At 37.9% G+C, this 16987-nt stretch overlaps 1 protein-coding gene across 2 annotated transcripts in view; it reads left to right on the top strand.

Annotated features, from left to right (window-relative positions):
• Positions 1-2979: 2979 nt before the first annotated feature.
• The window catches only part of ghrhrl (growth hormone releasing hormone receptor, like), a 55105-nt gene continuing 41097 nt past the window's right edge, over positions 2980-16987 (top strand). For both annotated transcript variants that reach the window (XM_057840580.1, XM_057840579.1), the window contains exon 1: positions 2980-3306. In XM_057840580.1, coding sequence (XP_057696563.1) covers positions 3253-3306 — 54 coding nt within the window. In that variant the 5' untranslated portion in view covers positions 2980-3252. The remainder of the gene's footprint in view (positions 3307-16987) is intronic.

Raw genomic sequence — 16987 nt, 5'->3', positions numbered from 1 at the left:
TATTACACATTTAAAAAAGAATTCAATTCTGAGTTTTTCAGTTAATTTAACAAGATTCTTTCCACTGGAATGAACATGATATAGGTGTTTTCTCTCCTTTTAAATGTAGTACTGTAATACATTTAAAAATGCAACTGTTAACAAATGCAGCTTTTAACAGTTTGTGGGGACATTGATAACACAAGGGCTGCCGTTCACAGCGATTGGCGTTTAATCCATTTTGACTGGGAGGGGCTGGCAGCGACCAATTGCTGGATGCTTTTGGATTGAATGCCTATCGCCATCAATGGCAGGCAATGAAATAATTAAAGGTTATTTTTAGGGGTGTGACAAAATATCGAAATGGTGATATATCGTGATACGTTGTATCCCAAAAGGTTATCGATATAATCCTGCCGAGAATCGAGATATCGTTTTAAAAAGGTGTCAATGTTTTAAAAAAAAGTTGTTATCAAAATCTTCCACCATAATACAACCCCCAGCAAAAAGTATGCAATCACCAGTCTCGGACAAGCACTCACACAGACATTTTATCATGTAGAACAAACTCAGATAAAAAGCTTGAAAAAATAATGAATTACCGTATTGGCCCGAATATAAGATGGTCCTAATTATAAGACGACCCCCTCTTTTTCAAGACTCAAGTTTGAAAAAAGACTTTTTGAACACCAAATTAATTTTTATACAGAAAATAATTACAGTACATCTGAAACAAATGATGATAACAATATATTTGAGAGAAAAAGCATGTTATATTGCCTCATTCAAATCTTAATATCAACATTTAAATATGTAAACTAAAGTGCAATCACATTCGTAAATAAATGGCTTCTGGTTTTTGAAATATAAATTAACCAATCTATTGTGATAAAACAACAAAATTGCAATAACTATTAACCATCAAAGTGAAGTCTAACTGTACAACTGAAGTCTAACTGAAACAAATCTGAATAAGGAAGAACATTGCAATAAAATAATGCAAACTGGTTAAACCTAAGAGTAGCTGAGATCTGTCATGGCAGAACATCGCTTCGATGATATCTGGCGCCATATAGCGTCGTGAATAGGTATAACATCTAGACGGCGAATATAAGACGGCCCACACTTTTTCAGTCTTATTTCAATGCAAAAAACAGTCTTATATTCAGGCCAATACGGCAGTTCAAAAGTGCAACTCTTTAGCATTCAGAAACACTAAAAGAAATGAATAAAAAACATTGTGGTGGTCAGTAAATGTTAATTTTATAGAGCAAGTGTAGGGAAATATACATGGAATCCCTATTCTGAGGGGGGGAAATGGAATCGCGAGAAACAAAGAAATAACAATCAAAACACATCTCTAGTATTTAGTAGCACAATCTCTGGCTTTTATGACAGCTTGCAGTCTCTGAGGCATGGACTTGAGTATTCTTCATCAATTTGGTGCCAACCCTCTTTGGTTTCAGTTGCCAGCTCATCCATGCAGGACGGAGCCTTGCTTTGGACCATTTTTTTCAATTTCCACCACAGGTTATCTAATAGGGTTGGGATCTGGGCTATTTGCAGGCCATGACATTGACCGGATGAGTCTTTCTCCAAGGAATGCTTTAACAGTTTTAGCTCTGTGGCATAATGCATTGTCATCTTGGAAAATGACAAACATGTTTTCAATTGAAGGGATAACAAAGCGGTCTAAAATTTCAATGTAAACTTGTAAATTTTTTGAAGATTTAACCACAGCCATCTCCCCAATGCCTTTGCCTGACATGCAGCCCCATATCATCAAGGACTGAGGGTATTTTGATGTCTTCTTCAGGCAATCATCTTTGTAAATCTCACTGGGATGGTACCAAACAAAACCTTCAGCAACATCACCTTGTCAAGAGTCAAGAATCTGCATTGGGCAAGGTGATGATGCTGGAACTTTTGTTTGGTGCTGTTCCAGTGAGACCTTAAATGGCCCAAAATTACCCAATTGACTGCCACTGACAGCTATAGACATTCAATCCATTTGAAGTGGGAGGGATGGCAGCGAATGAACAAATGTTCATTCGCTGCCATCCCTCTCATTTCAAATGGATTGGACGTCTTCTGTGATAAACTAATTCCAATTCACACCAGAAGCTTGTTTTTCTGTTAGTTGTTTGTAGAATATCCTAGAATGATTTCCTGACCAATGTATCGATAATCGTTGTTTCACCATATCGTCAGATCATCGTTATCGTGAGCTTTGTATCGCAAATCGTATCATGACGTACCAAGAGGTTCCCACTCCTAGTTACTTTTCTGTATTTGGAATTCATACTACCATATTGGCCCGACTATAAGACGGTGTTTTTTTTTTTTTGCATTGAAATAAGATTGAAAAAGAGGGGGGTCTGCTTATATTCGCGGTCTAGACATTACAAGCATTCACGACGCTAGATGGCGCCAGATAACATTGAAGCGATGTTCTGTCATGACAGATCTCGGCTACTCTCCCCGTTCATTACGCTAGATGGCGCCATATATCATTGAAGCGATGTTCTGTCATGACTGATCTCAGCTTCTCTCAAGTTTAACCAGTTTGGAATTTTTTATTGCAATGTTTTTCCTTATTCAGATTTGTTTCAAGACTACAGTTACAGTTAGACTTCACTTTGATGGTTAATGCAGTTATTGCAATTTTGTTGTTTTATCACAATAGATTGGTTTATTTACATTTAAAAAACAAGTAATTAATTTACGAATGTGATTGCACTTTGGTTTATATATTTAAATGTTCAGATATTAAGATTTGAATGAGGCAAAATAACATGCTTTTTCTCTCAAATATATTTTTATAATCATTTGCTTCGGACGTACTGTAATTATTTTCTGTAAAAAATTAATTTGGTGTTCAAAAAGTCTTTTTTCAAACTTGAGTTTTGAAAAAGAGAGGGTCGTCTAATAATCAGGGCCGTCTTATATATGGGCCAATCCGGTATTAATTCTCTTTATTTTGAAGGCTTCCTAATTTAAGTGATTGGTAGGTAAACACAGTATATATAATATAATGCATATGTTGTCGAAATTTCCTTTGTTACCAGTTGCTTTGCCGATTTACGATAAAAACCTTTATTCTGAAAACACACTGTGGACGTCTACATTTCCCACATCTGTGAGCTTGACAGCTGGAACACAAATGAACCCGGTGAGAAAGAAGAAGGAGAGAGAGGGAGTGGGGCTCCGCATCCCTAAGCTGCATCCAGTGTGGGCTTCACTCTACAGGCTTCACACCAGGTGGACGGCAACATGCAGCAGATATGCTTCAGAGGGGCTTTCCTCACACTGTGCTTGGCTCCTGCTGTAAGTATAGTCCAAGTTTCTCTTTTTTTTTTAATGCGCTTTGCTGAAACTGGGACACAAGTTGAGTCCTCTGTTCTCTGTGTAAAAAGAAATATATTTATGGTATGAACTTAGAATAACAAAACTCAGCTGTCTGAGCTCTTGATCTATTTTTTAACTGAATAGCCCTAAAAATTAAAATTCATTTTACTTCATCTCCATAAAAGTGTATCATTGAGAAATGGGAGATTCAGTATTCAGATTATCCAAAGATTCTTATTTTTTGTGAAAATATCGGTGCATTTGTGTATTTGATTTTAAACAGATTTTTTCCATTTACTGGGCTGAAAAACCCACCTATCAAATATGATATGGTGGGCATTTTAGGTTTGCAAGTGGAAGTTAAATGCAGTAAACAGAACATTTTCACTTGGATGGTGAGCTGAATAGTAATTTCTTTTGAAACGATAACATAAATATTCAACAGTAAGGATGCACCTGAGGGTAATGTGGTCTGGAGGTGTCGTGATTATTGAATTAGTTGCTTAAATGAAAATACAATTGATATTGTCTAGTTAACCTGTTTTTAGACTTAAACGAAAAAAATATTTGAAGCTTCAAAAGGCTGTTACTTCAATCATTATTACTGTATGTTGTGATATAGCTGATGCACTCAAAGTCATTACAAACCTTTTGGAATAAATTATAGCACATTTCTCCCTGAAATTTCAGGAAATGTTAAGTGTTATTACTCAAATTCAAATCCAAGACTGAACTTCTTGTCTATATCCATAAAAAATTTTTTTTTTTTTTTAAATCTCATTACCAAACCAATTGTGTACCTTATCTACATTGAAGCATCTTCGGTCTGGAAATTGGGCCTCAGTAAATTCAGTCTGAGTACAAAATTGTAAGACTTCTTCTAGAAAGAAAAAAAACAATACAGTGATCCCTCATTTTTCACGGTTAATAGGGGCCAGAAACCGCAACGGTAAGTTAAAAACTGCGAAGTAGAGCCCCACCCACAATTTTTTAATTAAAAAAAAAAAAGAATGTTTGTGTTCAATGTATTTATTCAGACTGAGCATTGAAAAGAGATACATATAAGACATGTTTTTTCACTTTTTTCCCCCCAAAGTATAACTAAACACACCAAAAAAAACTTTTTGTATACATACACAGTGGTACCTCGACATGTGATGTTTTTGATATCCGATGTAAAATTTGACTCCCCATATGTTTCTACATCCGACGAAATGGTCGAAATACAACGATTTATGAAAGCGTCGCAATTTCATTGTTTTCGCTCAAGATGGACGCACGGCAGATTTTCTTGTGAGACAAAACAAAATGGGTTCCAAGAATGTTAAAGCAGGTGGTGAAAAAAGAAAAAATATGAGCCTAGGGTGCGGTGCCGTGAAGTGCTTAACAATTACTTCTCTGACCTCCGTTCGCCACTCTTTAGAAGTTAAGGTGACATTATTGTAGTACCATCGCCAAAGAGATCACACAGGTTTTTAATCATTTATTCCAATACTTGTGCAACACAACACGCCAACTGTCCGCCGAAGTTGACGCCAGCAACAACAGGAGTTAAAAGAGAAAATAAAACATCAACTGCACTCTCTCAGTCTGTCGTCAGCCATGCGGTACGTTCAAGTACACCACGCAAAAATATCCGCCAAATTAGAACCCAATTTTTTACATTATTACAGGTATTATTAATGTTACAATTTTTATTCATAATTTATTTGTTTTACTCATTGTAATTGCTATTTGCAATAGCAACAGAAGTTTTATTAAGGATTTAGTGTAAGTTTTCGGGCTCTGGAACAAATTAATGGAATTATAATGTATTCTTATGGTAAAATCCTGCTTGACATACTGGTCATTCTCAAAAAATTAGCATACTTTGACAAAGTTCATTATTTTAGATTCATTACACACAACTGAAGTAGTTTAAGCCTTTTATTCTTTTAATATTGATGATTTTGGGAAAAAAAAAAAAAAAAAAGTCAAGAAATACCAAAATCCCTATCTAAAAAAATAGCATATCATGAAAAGGTAATCTAAAGAAGCTACTAACCTAATCATCTGAATGAATGAATTAACTCAAAATCCATGCGAAAGATTCCTGAGGCTTTTAAAAACTCCCAGCCTGGTTCATTACTCAAAACCGCATTCATGGGCAAGACTGCCAACCTGACTGCTGTCCAGAAGGACATCATTGACACCCACCAGCAAGAGGTTAAGACGCAGAAAGAAATTTCTGAGCGAATAGGCTGTTCCCAGAGTGCTGTATCAAGGCACCTCAGTGGGAAGGAAAAAGTGTGGCAGGAAACGCAGCACAACCAGAAGAGGTGACCGCACCCTGAGAAAGATTGTGGAGAAGGGCCGATTCCAGACCTTGGGGGACCTGCAGAAACCTGGAAATGGGCTACAGGTGCCGCATTCCCTAAGTCAAGCCACTTTTGAACCTGCAACAGCGGCAGAAGCGCCTGACCTAGGCTACAGAGAAACAGCACTGGACTGTTGCTCAGTGGTCCAAAGTACTTTTTTCAGATGAAAGCAAATTTTGCATGTCATTCGGAAATCAAGGTGCCAGAGTTTGGAGGAAGACTGGGGAGAAGGAAATGCCAAAAGGCCTGAAGTCCAGTGTCAAGTACCCATAGTCAGTGATGGTGTGGGGTGCCATGTCAGCTGCTGGTGTTGGTGTACTGTGTTTTATCAAAGACAGGGTAAATGCAGCAAGCTATCAGGAGATTTTGGAGCACTTCATGCTTCCATCTGCTGAAAAGGTTTATGGAGATGAAGATTTCATTTTTCAGCACGACCTGGCACCTGCTCACAGTGCCAAAACCACTGGTAAATGGTTTACTGACCATGGCGTTACTGTGCTCAATTGGCCTGCCAACTGTCCTGACCTGAACCCCATAGAGAATCTGTGTGATATTGTGAAGAGGAAGTTGAGAGACACCAGACCCAACACTGTGGATGAGCTTAAGGCCGCTATTGAAGCATCCTCGGCCTCCATAAAACCTCAGCGGTGCTACAGGCTGATTGCCTCTATGCCACGCCGCATTGAGGCAGTCATTTCTGCAAAAGGATTCCCGATCAAGTATTGAGTGCATAGCTGATTTAATTAATTGAAGGTTGACTTTATTTGTATTAAAAAACACTTTTTTGTATTGGCTGAATTAAATATGCTAATTTTTTGAGATAGGGATTTTCGTTTTTTCTGGACTTTTTTGCCAAAATAACCAATATTAAAACGATAAAAGGCTTGAACTACTTCAGTTGTGTGTCATGAATCTAAAATATGTGAAAGTCTAATGTTTGTATGTTAATGTTAATATGTTAATATGCTAATTTTTTTAGAAGGACTAGTACAACCATTTCGACTTACAACCCAGGTCCTGGAACAAATTAACTTCATATGTAGAGGTACCACTGTGTTTTAATAAATGGTTTTCAAGCACCTCAAATGTATTAATTATGATAACTTTTAAACATGTTACTGTCCCACCTATATTATTTTTAAACAAGAATAAAGTACAAAAATGCTTGTCTTTATTAAATGCTTTATTTAGTGAGTCTTCAAATCTGCTCAAGCTGCTCACTTACACACAGTGAGTTGCCACAGCAACTGTTTAACAAGTTGAACAATGATTGACGCATGCGGTGCTTTAAAGTTTCGCCTTCCGAGCGTCTCTGGCAAGCTCAAACCTTAACATCTATCAATTATTGTTAACTTTAATAAGCAACTACAATGCACTGTCTGACAGAGAAAAGCGGCAGGAGCCAGAGTGAGAGACTACTTGATCGGATCGGGACAGCTCTATAAAATACTGCATTTATTTATTTAATTTTTTAATTGAAGAAAAAAAATCTGTGATGGACTAAGGACACGAAGTTTGAAGCGCGAAGTAGTGAGGGATCACTGTATTTAGAAAAAGGCTGTACAGTGCCTTGCAAAAGTATTCAGCCCCCTTGAACCTTGCAACCTTTCGCCACATTTCAGGCTTCAAACATAAAGATATAAAATTTTAATTTTTTGTCAAGAATCAACAACAAGTGGGACACAATCGTGAAGTGGAACAAAATTTATTGGATAATTTAAACTTTTTTAACAAATAAAAAACTGAAAAGTGGGGCGTGCAATATTATTCGGCCCCCTTGCGTTAATACTTTGTACCGCCACCTTTTGCTCCAATTACAGCTGCAAGTCGCTTGGGGTATGTTTTTATCAGTTTTGCACATCGAGAGACTGACATTCTTGCCCATTCTTCCTTGCAAAACAGCTCGAGCTCAGTAAGGTTGGATGGAGAGTGTTTGTGAACAGCAGTCTTCAGCTCTTTCCACAGATTCTCGATTGGATTCAGGTCTGGACTTTGACTTGGCCATTCTAACACCTGGATACGTTTATTTTTGAACCATTCCATTGTAGATTTGGCTTTATGTTTTGGATCATTGTCCTGTTGAAAGATAAATCTCCATCCCAGTCTCAGGTCTTGTGCAGATACCAACAGGTTTTCTTCCAGAATGTTCCTGTATTTGGCTGCATCCATCTTCCCGTCAATTTTAACCATCTTCCCTGTCCCTGCTGAAGAAAAGCAGGCCCAAACCATGATGCTGCCACCACCATGTTTGACAGTGGGGATGGTGTGTTCAGGGTGATGAGCTGTGTTGCTTTTACGCCAAACATATCGTTTTGCATTGTGGCCAAAAAGTTCAATTTTGGTTTCATCTGACCAGAGCACCTTCTTCCACATGTTTGGTGTGTCTCCCAGGTGGCTTGTGGCAAACTTTAAACGAGACTTTTTATGGATATCTTTGAGAATTGGCTTTCTTCTTGCCACTCTTCCATAAAGGCCAGATTTGTGCAGTGTACGACTGATTGTTGTCCTATGGACAGACTCTCCCACCTCAGCTGTAGATCTCTGCAGTTCATCCAGAGTGATCATGGGCCTCTTGGCTGCATCTCTGATCAGTTTTCTCCTTGTTTGAGAAGAAAGTTTGGAAGGACGGCCGGGTCTTGGTAGATTTGCAGTGGTCTGATGCTCATTCCATTTCAATATGATGGCTTGTACAGTGCTCCTTGAGATGTTTAAAGCTTGGGAAATCTTTTTGTATCCAAATCCGGCTTTAAACTTCTCCACAACAGTATCTCGGACCTGCTTGGTGTGTTCCTTGGTTTTCATAATGCTCTCTGCACTTTAAACAGAACCCTGAGACTATCACAGAGCAGGTGCATTTATACGGAGACTTGATTACACATAGGTGGATTCTATTTATCATCATCGGTCATTTAGGACAACGTTGGATCATTCAGAGATCCTCACTGAACTTCTGGAGTGAGTTTGCTGCACTGAAAGTAAAGGGGCCGAATAATATTGCACGCCCCACTTTTCAGTTTTTTATTTGTTAATAAAGTTTAAATTATCCAATAAATGTTGTTCCACTTCACGATTGTGTCCCACTTGTTGTTGATTCTTGACAAAAAAATTTAATTTCATATCTTTATGTTTGGAGCCTGAAATGTGGCGAAAGGTTGCAAGATTCAAGGGGGCCGAATACTTTGGCAAGGCACTGTAACTCCAAATCAGCAAAGAATATGATTCCATCGTTTGAAATGGGAATGACCTCCATTCGACACTGATTAATGAGGAAAATACATCTGAATTCCATTCATTTGTTTTTAATTTCATAAATCAATCACGCAAACATGACCTGTACACTCAGCGTGCATGTGCAGCGCAGGACTTGAAATCTACCTCTGTACCTCTGCCCCTCGCTTAATTCCATAACCAAATAGAATTGTGAGATGCAGGGAGAATGGGAACAGGGCATCCCCACACCACAATGTTCCGCTTCAATCTATTCCCATTCACTGCAAGGGACTGTGGCGAATTCTAATCATCTGCAAAACACTTTACTGCAAACAAACCACCACTGCGAATAATTACTATTCGTTTTGTTCATTCAATTGAAATATTGTACATAGACAGGTGCTCAAATGGGTGGAATGATAATGACGAGTTTTTGGCTACGAATTGTTGAACTCTTCCACTGTCATGGATGGTGATAAACATCCAATCTATTTGAACAAGGAAAAGTTCCCAGTTGGACTTCCATCGACGTCAGTGGCTGCCAATAAGTTAAAAGTGAGCCAATTTAACTCTCTAAAACTCATTTATCCACCATGGGTCAGAGTATAAACCAAAGTGTCATGATTTCCATTTAGATTGCATGGGGAGAAAAAACAGTAATCTTGTTTGGCTTAGCAACGAAACACCTATTTGTGACAACAAAACAGGTACTGTATAACAAGCCCGCAAAATAATAGTGCCTGAATTTATGAGTTAATACCATGACCACACTAACTCAAATTATTTGCATCCCAAGTCAGTCAGCCCTCCACACAGAAATGAATAGAAATGCCAGTTTGCACTTTTGCACCTTGTATCCTTTTTTTTGTTGTTGTTTTTGTTTTTTGTGAATTTCCTAAGTATAATTTATTTAACTTGGTACCTGCTTTTAACCCTTTCATGGACTGTGGTCACTTCAGTGGAAGGCAATTCAAAAGTTTGAACTTCAAACTTTAACCCTTTATAGAACAAGTGACTATTGCAATTGACTTTTAGCCAATTTAAAAATCTTGAATACCAGCAATTATTATTGTATTATTAATATTGTATTTTTATTTCATTTTTTTTATACAGCGGGAGGAAAAAGTATCTGAACTTTTCTCACATTTCTGCACAAAAACAGCATCAAATGTGATCTGATCTTTGGCAAAATCGCACAGATGAAAAAAAGTGTCTGCTTTAACTAAAGCCACACAAACATTTATAGGTTTTCATATTTTAATGAGGATAGTATGCAAACAATGACAGAAGGGGGGGAAATAAGTAAGTGGACCATCACATTTAATACTTTGTGGCCCTCCCTTTGGCATCAATGACTTCAACCAGACACTTCCTGTAGCTGCAGATCAGTCTGGTACCTCGATCAGGACTAATCTTGGCCCATTCTTCTCTCAAAAAATTGCTGTAGTTCAGTCATATTCCTGGGATGTCTGGCATGAATCGCTGTCTTTAGGGCATGCCACAGCACCTCAATAGGGTTCAAGTCTGGATGTTGAGTCCTCCCATGAACACCATTCTTGGCCATAGTTGTACATATAGTTGATGAGTGCAAAGAGATATTGAACTGTGCCAGTGATTTCTATTAGTATTTAGCAGACACTCTAGGGTTCTTTTTTTTTACCTCTCTGCGTATTCTGCGCTGAACTCTTGGTGGATGGCCACTCCTTGGGAGAGAAGCAACAGTGCCAAACTCTCTCCATTTGTAGACAACTTCTCTGACTCTCGATTGATGAACATCCAGACTTTTAGAGATGTTTTTGTATCCTTTCCCAGCTTTATACAAATCCACAATCCTTGATCGCCGGTCTTTAGACAGCTCTTTTGACCCAGCCATGATGCACATCAGACAATGCTTCTCATCAAGACAATTCTTACCAGGTGTGTGTTTTATAGTGGGCAGGGCAGCTTGAAAGCACTCATCAGTGATTGGGCACACACCTGACTTAAATTGTTTGATAAAAATTGGTTTCAATTGCTCTTTAAGTCTCCTGAGGCAGGTCGTTCACTTACTGATTTTCCCCCCTTCTGTCTTTGTGTGCATGCGATCCTCATCAAAATATGAAAACCTATGAATTTTTGAGTGGTTTTAGTTAAAGCAGACACTGTTTTTTTCGTCTGTGTTATTTTGACGAAGATCAAATTACATTTGATGGTGATTTTATGCAGAAATGTGATAAATTCCAAAAGGTTCAGATTAGTGATGCACGATAATACATTTTTCAACCGATATCGATAACCGATAATTTCCTGCCCCTTCCACCCGATAACCGATAATGTCACGCCGATAATTCTATTCAAATATGTATGTAAAAATTTAAAGTATACTAAGATCAAATGTTACTGTGCAAAAATGTAATTTAGTGCTATTTTTTTTTTTTTCCACATCAAATGTGAACAAGTAGTAAATTCCAACATCTAAACAATGGCACTGACATTGTGTAATGGTAAGCTTTTGGCAACAATTACTTCGAGAGTAAACACCCAAGTTGCACAAAAATGCATTTAAAAGTAAGCCATTCCTAACATATATCACATTACTACACTGCAAAAACATCTCCTTAAAACTAGCAGAATTGGACAAAACTGTTGATTGCGCACATTTGGAGGCTAAATCAAGTATATAATTATCGGATTGCATTATCGGTTGAATTTCGTTTTATCTGGATTATCTGTGTGACGTCATAATTGCCATTATCGGCCGATAATTATCGGTGACCAATATTATCGTGCATCTCTAGTTCAGATACTTTTTCATATCACTGTAGTTGTAAATAAAATTATTAAATGAATACAATTAAAAAAAAAAAAACTCAGTTAATGAAATTACAATGAATAAAAATTGAAATACACAATACTGGTTACTGCCCCAAACAATACTCAGAAGTTGATTTTTTTTTTCTCCGTAGTATTTACCTCATTGTATGCCGTTGATGGCGGCAGACGTTCATTTGCCCCCTACCAGTCAAAATGGATTGGACGTCTACCATCGTCAATGGTAACCAATGAGTTAAATGAGAAAAGAAAATCATAATTCATACATGATGAATCAAAGAAGGGGTAAGAAGAAAAATGTTTCTTATCTCTGTACATTTTACCTGGATATGACAAGTAAACCTTAGAAACGTATGTAAAATGTATTAAAAAATAAATAAATAAAAATATCCAGTTTCAAATTCACTCTTGGGTGTTGCAATTCAAATAAGCAGCTAGTGTGTAAGTAAATATACATAGCGTTCTGTGTCATGTTATGTGACCCTACATAACCCTGACCCTACATATATATGGTGATACCATTACACGTTGTCAAAAATAGATGCAGGAAAGTGACCCCAATCAGATGACCCCTTACTTAGTCTATAATGTACTTAACCGATGAAGCACCATTATATGAGCAAAATGCATGCGGACCTAGCAATGTGAGTGGATACTTGTACTAAAAATGTTTACTTATCAGCCCTCACATTATTAGTCATCCCTCCACAATGAGAAATTCTGCTTCACACTATACCAAAGATGAGTGCATTTATTGTTCTCTACATTGTAAAAAGAATGCTAAACTACTAAAGCTAAAATCTAACCTAGATTAAATAATTCAAAGTTAATAGGCTTCTGTCACACTGTTTTTAAGCATAAGTACAGTATAAGTACAGTAATTTATCTTACTCTATAGATGTCTGATGCGGATTAGGTGAAAGCAGTGAGCAGTCAGGGGTTGGGGGGGGGCAGAAAGGAAGGAAGAAGACAGAAGATGAGAAGAACAAACAACAGCAAAAAAAAAACATTTGTTACACGCCTATGCTACCTATGAACATAGTGGTGCCATTGTTAGCTGATTATATTTCAGGCATGCAAACTGGTTAGGGGTGAAAAAGGTGACAAAGTAACATGGACACACGGCATGCGCGGAAAAATGCATTTTATAGTGCAACCAGAGACATCTCAAATTAAACACAGTACATAATAATTTAACATATACAAGTCTAAATCTCTCATCCTGAAATCAGAACATATAAGACACATTAAGTAGCAAATTATACAAAATCTAAATGATAAAATATACAGTATGTCCAATTTGCATTAAGCAGAGAACAGCTGTACAGCATAAAATATGAATTTACAGGTACAGTATAAATTCCATTCACTTAACTGTTATGTGTTAAATCTCTAGATATCTATCTAGATAGATAGATAGATAGATAGATAGAATAAAAAAATACAAGTCTTCAAAAGCATTAACTGTAGTGATCATAACTTTAATTACATTCAGCCAAAGCAATTAGTCCCATCGTCCTTAACTGCGATTGATAGGGCATCATACTGGATAAACAGAAGTATACCTGTAGGCTGTTTTATGAACGGGGGTGTGTACGAACAGCGCGGGAATGGGGGTACTTTCAAATGCGACCTGTAGCGGAGCTCTCCAGTTTGATAAACTCTCGATGGCTAAACAAATGAAACGACCTCCACAACAAGGCAAAACTCTTTCCTTTCTGTAATTATTGGAGAGTATAGAGGGGCCTTAAATAACTCGTTGTCAAAAATAACTGGTGACCATTCAGAACTTTACTAACAAAGCCCTGAACATGACTTGTATGGAACGCACTAGTTAATCACTCTCGTTACCTCATTGCTCTTTTTAACATTTTTTTTATTTTTTTTTTTATCGTTAACAAGTGCTTTACAAAGGGGCCTTAAATAACTCGTCCCAACGCCAACTGCCGACAATTCAGATCCCAACTGACGTTGGCTAACTTTACTAGCAAAGCCCTGTGTGAAAGGCACTAGTTAGCCCCTCCGCAGTTAGAGCTACCTTGAGTAACTGCGTTCTACTAGGCGGTGAAATATCGAGGACTATCTGAAGTCAGTTATCAAGAAATTAAGCCAATACTTGTGTTAAAGACACCATTACAAGCACAGGAATTGATCGAATGACACGATTGAATGATTTATGAAGACTATTATAGGCCATCACTCAAACTTTTAGCTTTAAGAAGATAACAATTTTTGACATTAATCCCTTACCTTGCCGAAATTTCCAACGGGTCCGGGCGAGAAGCTGGGATGGAGAGGGGTTCCGCCTCCTCATTGCTGATTGGTGATAACTGTGCTGCCGTCTCTCACTATTGTCAGTCATTTGTTTTCAGGAGAAGAGAGTGGCGGTGATAGGTCTAGGTCATCGGACTAGAGTGAAGTTTTGAGCATGGACTACGGTTTTGAAGTTAACGGTTTCACTCGCTCGTTGACAGCCCCCGCCCCATTTTTTTCTCCTCGGATCTACGTGATTCAAAAGAATGACCCATTTTGATTTTAAAACGGCGAAATTTCGCCGAAAGGAGGCAAGTTTGCATGCCTGATATTTACCCATGGAAACCATGTGGGGGGCCTGTTAACCGATGAGAAAAAGGAGTGGGGGTGAGTCAAAAGGAGAAGTTATTAGACTGGGTGGAGCGTACACAAATCAGCAATGTGAGGTGTGGAGCCCAATATTATGTGAATCACATGTAAGTATGGATATGTTGACATCCTATTCTATGCTACCTGATCGCTCATCCTGGCACCGACAACCTGAGTGTGCCTAATTGGACCCAGTCATGCCTGAACCCGCTCAGACATGTGATATAGTCCTGCTGAAAAAAGTGGAAATGCTGCACAGGGGCCATCCCACCACCCCAGCCAATCATGCCACCCCTCCTCCCGTAGCTCCGGTAAAGGGGCCACCGCCATCCACCCTGGGACCCAGGATGGTCCCATGTGAACCGATTAACTGGCCCTCAGGGAAGGGATGAGGGGGTCGCGCCACCAATTAACTAAATCACCGAATTCATATGTAGATGTCTTTAGTTTTATATTTTTGATTTCTATCTCCTCTGTACCGTACTCTTTGTTATTCTAATCTGTTATTCTACTCAAGTAGATAGATCTATTCAAATAGAGTAAAAGTTCATTCCTACCAATATGCTTTTTTTTCCCCATCCATCCATTCTTTGACTTTGAAGAGAAACAGATGATAATTGTGCGTCATTTCTCAAGCTAACACCTCTCATTAAATCGTTAGCTTGACATTAGGAGCGGCAATTTGCTTAGGATGCTTTCCATGCCTTCATTTCTCATTGATGGAAACGGATGTTTTGCCGCACTCTGCCATTTGGCTCACATCATTTTCTTGCTTCCTCGTGCCAAGAGGATTGTGTGCGCAACTTTAATCTTCCCTCCTGTGCGTGTCCTTTTTCTTTGTCACTTTTTACGGCCCAAAATAACAACACGGGTGGAAATTGCTAAGGAAAAATAGAGAAATGAGACGCTTCAGCTTTTTTAAAACACACATTCTGCGTTTGCACTTTTCTTTTTGGTGTTAATTTAATACATAAATTGTGTCTACTCACTTGAAATTGGAGCCTTCGGTTATCGTATCTGCATGTTGCAAATGTGTGTACGTGACACAAAAGCTAATGGGATTTGCATGAATTTTTGATGTTGTGCTTCCACTCATTCACTCACTGGCTACCTGTCACTTCTACTGGCAACCAATGCCTTAAAGCTGGGGTGTCCAAACTTTTTTCTCCCGGGGCCCCTTTCAGAAAATCAAAAGGATGCAAGGGCCCGAAAAGTAAAGTAAAGATAATCCCAACAAAGAGAGCTCAATTTATCAGATTGGATTATGTTTATTTGTGTAAAACAAAATATTGAAATTTGTGGTTTCCTACATTGATTGGAAATGATGGAGAGGCACTGTTTAAGTGACTAGCTCCATCTAGTGTTAAAACTGAGAAGTGCAACGTAGTGTTGGCTGAATTTAAGCTTCTTGTGTGTGCCATAATCTAAGATACAGTGATCCCTCGCTACTTCGCGCATCAAACTTCGCACCCCTAGTCCATGACAGATTTTTTCCCCCCAATTAAAAGAGAAATACTGTAAATAAATGCAGTATTTTATAGAGATGTCCCGATCTGATCAGTCTCTCACTCTCGCTCCTGCCGCTTTTCTTGGTCAGTTAACGATGATTGACAGACCTTAACGTTTGATCTTGCCAGAGACGCTTGGAAGCCGAAACTTCAAAGCGCCGCGTGCATCAATCATCGTTTAACTTGTTAAACCGTTGCTGTGGCAACTCATTATGTTTAAATTAGCAGCTTGAGCAAAGCTCAGTGAACTCAATGAAGCATTTAATAAAGACTAGGGGTGCCAAACGATTAAAATTTTAAATCGAATTAATTACAGTTTAAAAATTAATTAATCGCAATTCAAACCATCTATAAAATATGCCATATTTTTCTGTAAATTATTGTTGGAATGGAAAGATAAGACACAAGATGGATATATACATTCAACATATGGTACATAAGTACTGTATTTGTTTATTATAACAATAAATCAACAAGATGGCATTACCATTATTAACATTCTGTTAAGGCGATCCATGGATAGAAAGACTTGTAGTTCATAAAAGATAAATGTTAGTACAAGTTATAGAAATTTTATATTAAAACCCCTCTTCATGTTTTCGTTTAAATAAAATTTGTAAAATTTTCAATCAAAAAATAAACTAGGAGCCCGCCATTGTTGATGTCAATAATTACTTACACAATGCTCATGGGTGCTGAAGCCTGTAAAATCAGTCGCACCCAAGCGCCAGCAGAGTGCGGCAAAACTCCGAAAAACAAAACAAGTACACCTTTTACTGTGCTGTCATTTTAATCTGTTTGAGCGGGGCATTTGTGCGTTAATTGCGTCAAATATTTTAACGGGATTAATTTTAAAAAATAATTACTGCTCGTTAACGTGATAATTTTGACAGCCCTAATAAAGACAAGCATTTTTCTACTTTATTATTTTTTTTAAATAATTTGTGGGACAGTAACATGTTTTTCATAATTATTAGGGCCCGAGCATCAACTGGCATGAGAGCCCTATTGGAATGCAAAGAATTATTATTAGTTTTTTTTTTTTTTTCATGGCAAAGGAAAATGGCCAATTTGGAGGCCTGAACATGCTCGAAAACCCACCAAAATTTGCACATACATGCGACTGCGTAAATTTTGATAATTTTCCAACGT

Source organism: Corythoichthys intestinalis, chromosome 7 (genome assembly GCF_030265065.1).
Source record: "Corythoichthys intestinalis isolate RoL2023-P3 chromosome 7, ASM3026506v1, whole genome shotgun sequence".
Taxonomy (NCBI): domain Eukaryota; kingdom Metazoa; phylum Chordata; class Actinopteri; order Syngnathiformes; family Syngnathidae; genus Corythoichthys; species Corythoichthys intestinalis.
Note: the sequence above shows the minus strand (reverse complement) of the source record. Positions and strands in the feature narration are given on the sequence as shown.